Source organism: Dioscorea cayenensis, unplaced genomic scaffold (genome assembly GCF_009730915.1).
Source record: "Dioscorea cayenensis subsp. rotundata cultivar TDr96_F1 unplaced genomic scaffold, TDr96_F1_v2_PseudoChromosome.rev07_lg8_w22 25.fasta BLBR01001216.1, whole genome shotgun sequence".
Classification (NCBI taxonomy): Eukaryota; Viridiplantae; Streptophyta; class Magnoliopsida; order Dioscoreales; family Dioscoreaceae; genus Dioscorea; species Dioscorea cayenensis.
In genome coordinates, this window is record NW_024087607.1 from 89,082 (window position 1) to 101,838 (window position 12,757).

Sequence of the window (12,757 nt, forward strand, 5' to 3'; positions counted from 1 at the left end):
TCACGAGGCGATTCAATGGCTTGATTGTTGGAACATTATTCTTTTTTGCTTTATTTTTTTGAAGAGTTACTTGAATTATGTGTTTTTTTTTACTTATTTAAAATCATTTTTTTAAAAAAATCACATATATATTTTTGTAACTATTATCAAAATACCACTTGATATTAGAAGATATTAAAACCCATTTTCGTCCAACTTTAATCGTTGAGAAATTTTTTCAAATTATATTTATTTTACTTATACATTAGGTTATTTTTATTCCATGATTAAAATTTTATTAATTTAGTTATAATAGGAGTTGTCTTAAAATAAATATTTCTAATAAAAATTGCTAAGATAAAATTTTAATCATTATTTAACATTTCTATAACCACAATCCCTGATTTACCAATCAAGCATATTTTAATTCTAAAACAATATGATCAAATACTCAAAAAATAATTTGATTTGCTAAAATAAAAATAATAAAATATTAAAAAAACAATTAATTAACAAAATTCTATTTATAACCTTGCTAAAAGCCTAAAATTTTGAACAAGGCACTGATAATTTTTATAATAAAATAAAAAAATATTTATGACATAACCAAAATATAAACCCAAATTAGACAACAAGAGAATTCCAATGAACAAAAAGGGACTATTGGAGTGCAAAGGTGACAACGAAACACAAGATCAATGGCTCAAGCACATTGTCATCTCCATTTTGATGTTATGCAATGACTTCGCGGCAAGAGAGACCTGATCCATGCATGAATTCTCTGAATCAAACCAAACAATATAAATAGAAACTAAAAACACCTTTAATTGTGCGCAAACATAGAATAACAATAAACAAGAACGCACAATTTAAGTTAATATGTACTCCCTCTAGACGACGAGGGAAGGCCTGCATGCTTGGTAGATTTGCGCGCGCATTGCTGCAATAGCCATGTGATCCAGTGTGTATCGCTCCGGGCCAAGATAGACACCGGTCCTCTCGAGCAGTGATAGCCCCTCTTCTCTTCCAAACCTTGAAGAGTACAGGTTCAAGTACTCGATGTCCTAAAGGCCATAAAGATGAATGTTGTGCATTCATTTATGTCGGAAAAAACACCAAATGGTAACTAAAAATTAAGTTGCAGAGTAGAAAATGGAAGATAAATGCCAGAAAACATCTGCAAGCAAAGGGAATTGTGGCAACTCAAACTGTCCTGAGTCATATCAAGAGAATATGATTTTCTAGTGCACAATGATTTGGTACAAAGTCTTGTTTATCATGTAAATGGTGTGCTACGCAGGCAAGAAAATTCCTCTTGGGTATATTCTAATTCTAGTTAAGGTTATTTTTCAAATACTGACTACAAACCATAGGTTAGCTGATAAAATAATTACCTGCATGCCACTGAGGAAGTGTTCGAGCCGGGCAGAGGCAACTGGTTCATGTGAAGATGAAAAGACTTCACCAGGATAAAATAGAACTCCATCGCCTGGGGGAAGTCCACGTCGAAATCTTATCTGCATTATACAAGCTGAGTTACACATTTTGGAACATACTTATATGCCCATTGGGAATCATAACAATGCATGCAATCTTTCTAACTGGTTTTTGTTTTGCTAAAATCATACATGTGAAAGTAATACCAACATTGCATCCCAGCAGCCTAGATTTGTGGGTGAAGGTAGGTGCATCTTTGTGCCACATTTGCAGTCATAACACCCTTATGATAACTAATATTTAATTAAACATCTGCACACATGACTTACGTCCAAAGCACTAGTGTGAGTTCCATTATAAGGAGAGAGTGAGCGAGATCTTAAATATTGAGAAAACACAAAATGGTGAAATAGTGACATAAAGAAAGACAACATGAACTATGAAAGATGTCATGGCTCGCAGTTTGCACCAAAAGCATACAAAACACCGGTGAACTTCTAGATGAAAGAAATGAGGATTATTCATATTAGTAAATGACAGAGGTAAAATGTGAAGACAGAACTAGAACATAGAAATAATTGAAGTGTGCCACTAGGTCCACTGCAGGCAGCAGTCCAAGACAACCACATCTGCAAGTATTACACTAATAAGAGTTAATTCAAAATTATACCTCGCCACTAGCCACTGTTGTTTTCTCATAACAATTGGTACCCCAGTAGAGAAAACCTGTGCTGCCTTCTTTCCATACTCTCCACATAACTGCTCGATTTTGTGTGCCTCGCATGCCAAGATGTAAATTTGGAAGAGGATCAGAAGGTCCCAAACACACATAAGTCCACCATTCCTGCAAGACAACAACAATTGAAGACATAATGTGTGCATGCGCATGAAGAACAGGCAACAATTTCTAAGTCAGCTGTGCATAGGACCTGATGATAACAAGGCAATGTTCTATAGGTTTAATAGTGAATGAGAAAGGGGCTCAAATAAATGCAAAATGTACAAAACTTACATCTGAGCCATTTGAACAAGCTCATTAAATTATTTCTATCCGGTCTCAGAATAAAATAGGCAACTCAAAATATCATTACACAAATCAAATGTGGAACTCAGATATATGCCGAAGAACCTTCTGAGTTATTGGAACCAAGTACTAGAGCGTAGAAATCAGAACCGGACACATAACACAGAAGGCTCTTCTGCACATGTCTTGAGTTGGTAATGCATATGTCCCAGGATACGTGCAAATACCATGCCCACACATATAGATCAGTGGTAAAGTTATCCCACATGTAATAGTAGGATAAAAATCGACATGGACTTGTCCAATGGGGCAGGACAATAACTCGTATTCTGCTTGTCCCAAAGTGCAACAAACATGTCACAAAAATTTTGTCTTTTCTGTGTAAACACAACCTTGGTTTACCATAAAATAAAGTGAATTAAGTACCTTTGAAAGAAAGGAAAGAAAAAGTTAATTTCCTCCATCCTAATTCACCATGTAATACTTCTAAAAGAGTGGAGATTTCTTCTAGATACTATAGATCTCCTATCAACACTAAAGACCTATACATCTCAAAATGAAGTGAAACATATGCAAAGCAATCATGATAGCCCATCAAGAATGTTGAAAAGATCCTTTAAAATAATGCAAAGAGCAATGTTGAAAGTAGAAGTTTAAGCTAGTACGATGAAAGCAAATCAAATCAATCCAGAGCTAAGCCAAACATCAGATGTAGAAAAAGTTCAAAATTTCCATGCAACATTACCTCACCATGCCCAGGCTGTAGTTCAGCTATAATATCTTTCACTAAATCCTCTCTTGAACCAAGAACCCACTCGCTGCCAAAGTAAAACAGATATATGTCACAACACTGAGATAATGGATAGAACATTAATGCAACATAAAATAGACTGGATCCAACCATGTCCCAAGGAATGCTTTGTATTTGTGGTAAATTCTTACAAATGTGTTTGGTTGGGGGTTAGGATAGTGCGATTAAAATTAGAAGTTTGAAATCATTACAAAGGAAAACTTTTATATTGATTTGACCAAACTTTAACTTAATTAATTCTAATCAAAATAAATTAATGATAGTTGTTTATTAATATTACTAAATGATTAATATTTTTAAAAAATATTGGTGCCCTCAGGATAGCCAAGGGGTAACCACACAACAAGACATAGAACAGAGTCAGATGCAGAAGTGCACCTAAACATATGATTGAAAAAGTCTCTAGGAGGTAATAAGGCAAAAGTTGTGTAGTTTTAGTTTTTAGTTGTAGATAAGATCACAGATACTCGTTGAAAGTCATGCTCCAAATCCAACAGCAAACCCTTAATCTAGTGTTTGATTAAAAACGAGTCCAGTATACTAATAGACTGATGATTTTGAACCTTAATGATTGCAATTGTATCAAGAATGTCCCTATCATCAAAAAATTTTTGTATTTATGAATCTAACATAGCTTCCTTCAGAAAATAACCATGTGACCATTTGTTTTCGAGTTTCATTATCAGCTATGGAAAAGGAAGGGCCGCTTTGCCAAGGCACTCGAGAGTCTATGAAACCCACAATTAAGTTAATCTGCGTGTCACAAAATGCCAAAATCAATCATACACCATCAGAATACTCTGGACTCGCAGCTTTTTGTCATTGTGAGTATCTAACCTTGCACTGTTCCTCAAGGCATGGAAACAAGACTTCAAACATGGCCCAATTGATGGTGCACAATAGATAAGTTAACTTAAACAATTGAACTTTGAAAAATATATAAATAAGAAGCATTATGTTCACAAAGAGGATAAGAAAGGACCTTGGAAAAGAGGCGAGGCCTACCTTGTACAAAATATTTGAGTATGAGGACGTAAAAGATTTGGAACATTAACAAAGGCTTCAAAGCTATTAGCCGGAAGATGCGCATCACTTGGACCTATCTCAAAACAAACACATCCATATTTACATAGAATAAGTACGAGGATTGATCAGTAAACAAATCCAAAAGTATCATTTCTAGGATGGAGTAGAATAGGAGGTTCTTTACCCAGAAAAAAAATTTTTTTGACAGAACTACAACTGCATGTGGAAATATCATAAGCAATTAAGCTAGTAGCGTAGTATGAATATTTCAATGAAAGAAAGGCTAGAGCACATAGCTAATGGAATAAAGGAATAAACAGCTAGAAAGATATCAAAACAGGAAAAATATGCAATAAAGCACCTTGTGCAGGGGTTATACTTGCTGCTATTGTCAGCAATTAAATAATGGGTTTTCTTAGGGAAATTATCTAGCAGTCCTATTCACATAGACTTCACTTGTTGTCCTTCATTTTTTTAAGAACCTGGTACAGTTCTTCAGCCATGCCAGGCTGCTTTATAGGCCATGACAACAGTATTATAGACCTCTTACACATGTTTGAAGAGGCTGGAGATTTTGCAAACGTTTTCTCAAACATTACCTATCATAGGAAGTAAATATATCCCTTACAAACAATACCCAGCCAAGAGTCATGAGAGTAATATCATCTTTAGCAATTTTTCTTTTGATTACACATTACCTTTCAATTCAAGCTACTACCATCTAAATTCTGATGATGCAGAAGCAGAGGAACAGAAGGAATGGATAACACATGAGACAATGGAAGGGAGGTGGGCACAAATGCTAGAGGTGCTAGTAGGAAAAAGACTGAAGGAAGAACGAACAGAATACCACCACAGGGAGCACTGATTCCACAAAATGTTTTGTCATATTTCAGATCATATATTTGAAATTTTGAAATGCCAATCCAAACATCTGACTAAGTGAAACTAGTTGTAGAAATTCATATTTTAGTTAAATCACTGTAATTAAAATTATTAAATAGACCATATATGCTGATGTCAATAATAAGATGAAGTTGCAAGTACCAGCGAGTTGATACAGTAGATGAATGATAAAAGTATAGGATGTTCAGGCCATTGCCTAAGAAAATGTAATGAACTTCATGATTGGCCACAAAAGGGTAACAGAAAATTGTCTCACCACAGTAATAAGTGGTCAGAACTCGTGCATCAGGTGCATAAGCCCGTATGTCGCTTGACATGCTCTGTATCATTTCGTATTGCTCAAGATTTAATGGCTGCAATATAAAAAAGAACATGAGTTCTAGGTAAGTGCCAGGATAATAAAAAAAAATTGCATGATGATTTACTTCAGAAGAGAACAAGTTCCAAAGAGGAGTATCATTATGGCGATAAAAAGAAAGATACATTCAGATGCAGAAATCTCATTTATAGATTATGAAATTGCGTCCAAAGCCACAATATAATATGGTCAATGATAACTAGTATAGCATCTCTCTACCTCATCCCACAAGTAAAAGTAAGCTTTTGGCCAATGAACCTTTGATTTCAGGATCTCAAGCTCTTTGCACAAGGAAACTTTTGCTGCATCACTACTGTTACATGTCAACCATCCAGTGGTAGCTTATAAAATCCAAAAGAAAAAGCATTGACAACTTATGTTGCAGAAATGAAAGAATAACAGTTTACCAATAAAGAATTGGAGCATAAGGGACAGCATATGCTGCCAATCTTGGATTGGAATAATATTCGTCTGATTTTGGATGATCAGCTACAGCAGCAAGAAAAGTAATGATGGTTGACCGAGGACTTCAAAACTATGTTTTGAAAACTATCAAGAAGCAACATTAGGCCGTGTGTCACACAACAGTCTAGCATTCACATTACCAGGCCAGGGACAAGTGTAAGCCAAAATACGCATGCCATCACCCCATCTGCAAAAGAAAGGACTGATTCTATATCGAAGAAGCCAATTGAAGTGCTGATCTAATGCATTATACCAGCCATCACTCCCATGCTCCAAGCCAAACCGGTCCTCAATAACAGTTTCAGATATCTACTTGACAGTTAAAGTGTACATTCCAAACATACAAGCAGCAGTCTTACCTCAGTATTATACGAAAAAAAAAATTCCGTCACCATAATATTAGTTTGGATGTAAACAACTCTTTTGCTCATCATACACTAAAGCATGATGCTAAACCATATAAACGGTGACAAGATTTTGAAATAAATGAGGAATATATAGAAAATGTAATGATATTTTAACAAGAAAAGCAATTTTCATTCAGAAAAAATACTGGAACTGAGAGATTACATGATGAGCAATAGGATATATTTTAAAAACCAACAGGGGATTTACGTTACATAAAAAAATTTAAAAAATACAATAAAAAGCTTCAAAGTTAATAAATTCTTTGAAAAATTACCAGAAAGATATTAAGTAGTTAGGGAAGTATTTGACCTTCACAATCAACACGAAAAGAAACAATGATTTGAAGATTGAAAGGAACCACAGCATACATTTTCTGAAAACAATGTTGGGAACACAAATAAATAAGCATTTTCAATGAACTTATCATGTCCACATGAATATGGGGAAATTTAAAATTGTTCATAGGATACACCAAAAACAGCTGGAAGAGAAGGTGTTCGCGGCAAAGTGAATTCCCATACTGTGATATTGATTTTCACATGGATTGAAATAGTAGTCAAAGCATCTTCATCCATCATGTCAGCTGAGCCATTATCTTGATAGAACTCTTGAAATGCTACTGAAGAAAGAACTTTCTTTAGTGTTGAAGTAGCACATTTTACTTTGCCGACCTAAATAAAATAAATAGATAATAAGAATACATAAAAAGCAACAACACAATTAATCTAGAATGCAAAAGATTCCATATTAAAATTAAGAAAAATACCACTTCCTCCAATGGCTTCTCATCAACTGGTTCAATTACATCAAGGCAGTTTTTAAGCTCTTTGTATAATTGATACTTCTCTGATTTACCGAAAGATTGAAGCAAAGAACTGAAATTGAACACGCAAAAGAAACACATACTTAAAATAATTGAAATATTAACCATGTGGTTGTCCACTAGGGAAATAAACTAAGGTCATAGCAGCCAGATTATCACTCTGTCTCAGTCTTTACAGCAGTAACAAAAATGTGTCCTTCATATTGACCAGGTGGTTGCCCAGTAGGCACATCAATTGATGCCCAAACTGATGCTGTTTCTCTGTAGAAAATAATGAAACATCAATAATCAAGATATGTAACATACAGAAAACTCATCATCACTAGCATTATACCAATAATAAACACTGTAGGAAAAGGGTTACCCAGGGAGTAGGCTAATTCGAGCCTCTGGGAGATCAAGAGGTGCAAGGGCATCAGGCACACCTAAGACAGGTACCACTCTCCGCAGAGTCAATGACTGCCCCACCACCAACCTGCTCAAGCCACCAAAGTGACAATTATAAAATAAGAGACAAAAATCGGGGACTCCTTTGTAGATGAAGATGAATCAAATCTTAACCTATCACCAGAAGAGGAGCAAAGGTCAGAACAGCGGATCTGCACAGTCCCTGCACCACTCAAACCTCCCCAAGAAGCCTTAGGGCGCATAGCGATTTGAACACTTTCCCTTTCATTCCTTGCAGCCAGAAGAGATACCTTCAAAACAAACCACATCTTATGTGATGATGTGAAAGCAAAGAGAAAACATGTTCATCTCAATAATAAAATTTGGCAAGTTAGTTGATCAGTATCATACTATCATCAAATCAGTTATAACCACCGAAGAAGTAGTTAAGTTACGACTCCACTTTAAATCACCAAATTTTGATGTTATGCCATGTTGTAGAACATTAGCTGCTGGCTATGTACAAATCCAAATAGAGAAATTTAAGATGCCTGGCGTAATTCTTAAACCAACAGAGCAACCATCAAACTATCTGAAAAAAAAAAAATGAGCCATTATTAACTTGATAAAACTACTTCCATATATCCAGGCATGCTTGCTTAGGTGAATTGCAACTTATAGATACACTGCAAACATGTGACAGTCTAACTGCATAAGGACATGGTCGCTCAATTCAGGATGCTACCCAAAATGCACCACATCCACACGGCACAAAGTCCATGTAAGAATGTCAGAAGACCTACCAAAAGCTGATCTACTCAAATATAGTATGAGAGGAACGCACAACGTCTGTTACATTTAATGCTCCCACGCCTATCTATCAAACACAGTTAATGTTCTTAAGCATGCGCAGAATGGAATAGCCGTGAAACATGGCTTATATAATCTACCATGTCTGCCAGCACATACTGAGCTCAGTGAAGACCAAGGAAACAGATGTGTACAAAAGAAACAAAAAGAATGCTCAGATTTATTTCCATGTAGTAGTTAAATATCAACACATATCAGTATGAGAGCAAATTGCTGCAAGAACTATTTGAAGTAAGTCTTCAAAGAGGCAAGTGTTATGTCGAAAAGGAAAACGAGAAACCATTCTTTTATCCAGGATAGCAAGAAGGTGGCAGTGATAGAAATATATTTTCTACTTCAGTTTTTTTGTAGTGACTTATCCAAGCCCTTTGAGGCATTGAACATGACAAAACATTAAGGTGATCAGATTTCCACCAGAGAATGGTGGATACAATTTTGAACGTGCAATCCTATAATTGAAATCACAGCATCAGCCCCGTCCAAAATACAACTACTTAAAAATAGTAAGCTTAGTAAATGTCTTCCTTATCATCCTCACAAGCTGTAGAAAATTTCATATACCAATCTAAGCCATGGCTGTGCCCATTCAAGAGAAGTGTTTTTGTATTATAGGCTCAGTATGAAGACGAGCAGAACTCTAAAATAATGTAATCTAAGTTGATTGTACATGGGAAGGCATTTGGCTTGAAGGTGACAAAAAAAAATTCTCAAGAAGCAACACATCGGCTATTTAAGTTGAGAGAGTTGGATAGGAAGAGTAAAGCTGGTGCCAAACATGGATATAGTTCTGTCATTTATGATAGTTGGTTGAGCTTAAAGGATGAAAAGTACTATAACTACAGAATAAGCACAAACACAAATGATTATAAAACTTTGCTATGCCTAAATTTAGAAATGTATATTTTACATACTAGATGGAACATCATGCAAACTCAATGTAGAATGTGAAAAAGACAAGAATATGAAACATGTTAGGCATATAGAACATAAAGCCTCAGCAGATGTGACATCATAACAGAAATTGTCACCCAAAACATCTAGTTACTGAGTACTCAGATAAAATAGATCCACTTGGATCAACATGGTTCACTTAGTTACTCCCTCATAGATGGAACACGCAGGTGAACTATATTTTTAAAAATTAGAGGAACAACATTTGATTTTGGAGAACTCACAGATTCCAAAGGTCTAGGCATTTCTTGTTGCCCAATAGTTGCTGTACTGGGCATACACCATACATATAGTAGTTCTGCAGATGGAACTTTTGCAGGGTCTGCCACTCCTTTGAATGAATAAGAACACTCCAAGCTTCCATCAGTCCATCCATAAGCAGTACCTCCACCACCAACACCTTCCACAGGAGGCACAACCACGCTTTGAGGATTTTCTCCTGCATTCACAGAAGTGAAACCTAGAAGTTCCATAAATCTGAACAATCAAGGCAAATTGAAACAAAAATCTGACAATGAAGATGAACAAAAACAGTTACACAGAAGAGGAAGGAATTTTATAGTGCACGATAAAAGTCTGTGAAGCACCTAAGTCACTCAATTGTTATTGAATCAGTTACTGCTTATAACTTTTTGTATAACATAATGCAGATATTTTCAGGTTTGACAACTATTCACCTATTCTTGCCTCAGCCAAGAAGTCGTATATGACAGTTTGATCAGAGCCTGAAACTAACGCATGAGAAGATGTGCTACCAAACTTGTTTTATCATGCCTGATTAACCTTACCCTGCTGCTGATTTACATGTAGAATTTAATAGGCTCCACATTTTCCCATCATCTAAACAACTACCTCAAGCAAATGAAATTCTTATTGAACACAAAAAGCATCAGGACCCAGTTACCCACCCCCTTGGGCAGCTGAGCCACTGTTGCTACGACAACAAAACCTTATCCGTTAAGCAAAGATACAATATACCTTTTTAGTTACTATCCACTCCATACTGAATCATATCCTATCCCTCACTGGTTAAATTGCAAAGTGATAACCACAACACTAGCCACTTCCTCTCATTTTAATAAAATACCCCACAAACCTCAACAACCATTAAAAAAAAAAACAGCTCCACATCTTGAAAAATGCAACCTCATTAAATCACTAAACCACCTTTTCTCAACCCATTCATGCATGCACGTAATCTGACCCAAACTGCCAGCAAAGTTCGCTAATAGTTCTCTAGGCCACAAATACAATGTCATTGATAGCAAACATAAAGACCAAATTACCAAACTTAAAGCACAAAATCTCCAGCCAAGAACCACAGTCAATCGGTAATCCAACTCTTCCAATCTAATCTCTCCACATCAAGGAATTCTAGATTATCCCATTGAACTCCCAAGACAAACCAAAGGTATCCTAAACCAGAATCTCCAACCATCATCAAGTAAATCAAATTCTCAAAATCACATATCTCTACTAAATGATCAAGTAGCAGGCTTAACAAAATTTCACCTTTAGCACACAGCAATGCAAATTCTCTAAACCACATACACAACACCATTCACAATAAACTTGGAAAAATCTAAATAACAAACTCAAATCACATAATCCCATATATACATCAATCCATACAAAATTCCTAATTTTTTCCACCTAAATTCTAACAAAAACCAGGTTTTCAGGAGGATTTGAAATCAGCATCTACAATCAATCCAGCAGAAAACAACACAGTGATGAAACCCTAAGAAGAGATAAATGAATTGAAAAACAAGGGAGGGAGTGGAAACCCTAGGGAGTACCAGTGGTGGCGTCCATCGGAGCTTGATCGCTCTCTCTTTCCAGCGATCCGCGAACTTGGTGATCAATCTCGTACTTCAGAGGCCTTTCGTTATGTTGGATGTATAGCGTGCACCGTGATTGGTGTTTCCAAGATGAACGGGTGAGATTGGGACACGTGTTCATAAACGCTCGGAAGTGGGAAGCGTACTGGCGCGGATGACGTGGCGAGGAATAATACATGATAGGATGATTTGGAATAATTTTTTTAGAAGAAATTACTAGAAAATCCCTGCAAAACAGAAACTTCCTTATCAGTCCTTTTGTTCTTTTTAGAATAAAGACTTAAATGGTCCCTTTTTCATCACCCTAGACTTTTAAAAAGTTGCAATTTTGTCTCTTATATTTAGTTTTTATTACAATTTGGTCATTCGAGTATAGTGGTGAGTACGGGCCATCCGACAACCCGGCCCGGCCCATACTCGGCACAGAATCAACCCGCTGGGTTAACGAACCGTAATTGGCCCATCATGGAGACGGGCCGGTTACGGGTTGGGCTTGCCCCAACCCGTGACCCGACGGGTTGGCTCGCCGAGCCAAACCCGCCTTAGAACCGGGTTGCAACCGGGTTCTCAACCCGCAGGGTAACCTGGCGGGTTGGGAGCCATTGAAGCCCAATGGCTATTACAGCCGTTGGGATTTTTTTTTTAAAATTCAAATTTTAAATTTTGAAAAAGTCAGTTACAAAAAAAATTATAAAGTTCTATACATACCCCCTCATCCCCACATTATTTAGTTTTTACCAATTATCAATCTTTTCCAACTCTCTTGCTCTCATGCTCTCTTGATCTCATTATTTCTCAACTCTCCAACTTTCATTCTCTCTTAATCTCGCTCTCTCAAGGCATATTATTTAGATTCTTGGAGTTTAATAATTTCAAGTCAACATTATCAAGACTTATTATTACAAGTTTGGAGTGTTGGAGACTTGGAGTGGTGCAAATTTGGGTTATCTCTTGATTTCTTACATTTTGGAAGTTGCCAATTAACAAGGTTGGTTATGATTTATTTATTTTTATTTTTAGTTATAGTTTTGCAGCCTTGTCTTATTTTAATCATGCAAGTATTAATTGTATTCTTGATATATTTATTTTAATTATTAGTTTAGACTTGTGGTTTTAAAAAAAAATACATGAAATTATTATTTGTAGTTTTGGTAGACTTTTTTTATAAATATTTGGACAAAATTATTACTGTATACATGAATAAAAGTATTAGTTGAAATTCTTTATATTTATTTTAATTATTAGTTTAGACTAATGGTTTTTAAAAAAAATGCATGAAATTATTATTTGTAGTTTTCATTTCTTTTAATAATTGTATGAATTTATTTTTGTAGACTTGAACAAAATTATTAGTTGTATTCTTGATATTTATTTTTATTATTAGTTTAGACATGTGGTTTTTTTAAAAAAAAAATATATGAAATTATTATTCTAGTTTTTGTAGACTTGGTTTTTTTAATATTCGCATGAA

At 35.5% G+C, this 12,757-nt stretch overlaps 1 protein-coding gene across 3 annotated transcripts; it reads right to left on the bottom strand.

Moving 5' to 3' along the window:
• Positions 1-563: 563 nt before the first annotated feature.
• LOC120255845 lies at positions 564-11,327 on the bottom strand. 3 transcript variants are annotated; one of them, XM_039263623.1, is made up of 17 exons: positions 11,245-11,327; positions 9,670-9,884; positions 7,799-7,935; positions 7,602-7,712; positions 7,397-7,498; positions 7,181-7,289; positions 6,885-7,085; positions 6,147-6,315; positions 5,949-6,030; positions 5,761-5,851; positions 5,440-5,536; positions 4,257-4,350; positions 3,186-3,258; positions 2,087-2,260; positions 1,374-1,496; positions 846-1,043; positions 564-740 (listed from the first exon to the last, which is right to left on the bottom strand). In XM_039263623.1, the coding sequence occupies exons 1-16, from the start codon at positions 11,258-11,260 to the stop codon at positions 870-872; spliced, it is 1,968 nt and encodes a 655-aa protein (XP_039119557.1). In that variant the 5' UTR covers positions 11,261-11,327; the 3' UTR covers positions 564-740; positions 846-869. The 3 variants fall into 3 exon arrangements, with proteins under 3 accessions (XP_039119557.1, XP_039119555.1, XP_039119556.1); XM_039263621.1 differs by having other exon boundaries at positions 5,761-5,854; XM_039263622.1 differs by having other exon boundaries at positions 564-760; positions 5,761-5,854.
• Positions 11,328-12,757: the final 1,430 nt, after the last annotated feature.

Bases quoted from the DNA above. Each gene is read 5' to 3' on its own strand.
- LOC120255845 (XM_039263621.1), bottom strand. The intron at 7,290-7,396 runs GTGATAATCTGG...GTTCAATTTCAG, and splicing joins GCTGTAAAGACTGAGACAGA to TTCTTTGCTTCAATCTTTCG. The intron at 5,537-5,760 runs GTAGAGAGATGC...TTTATATTGCAG, and splicing joins ACTTTTACTTGTGGGATGAG to CCATTAAATCTTGAGCAATA.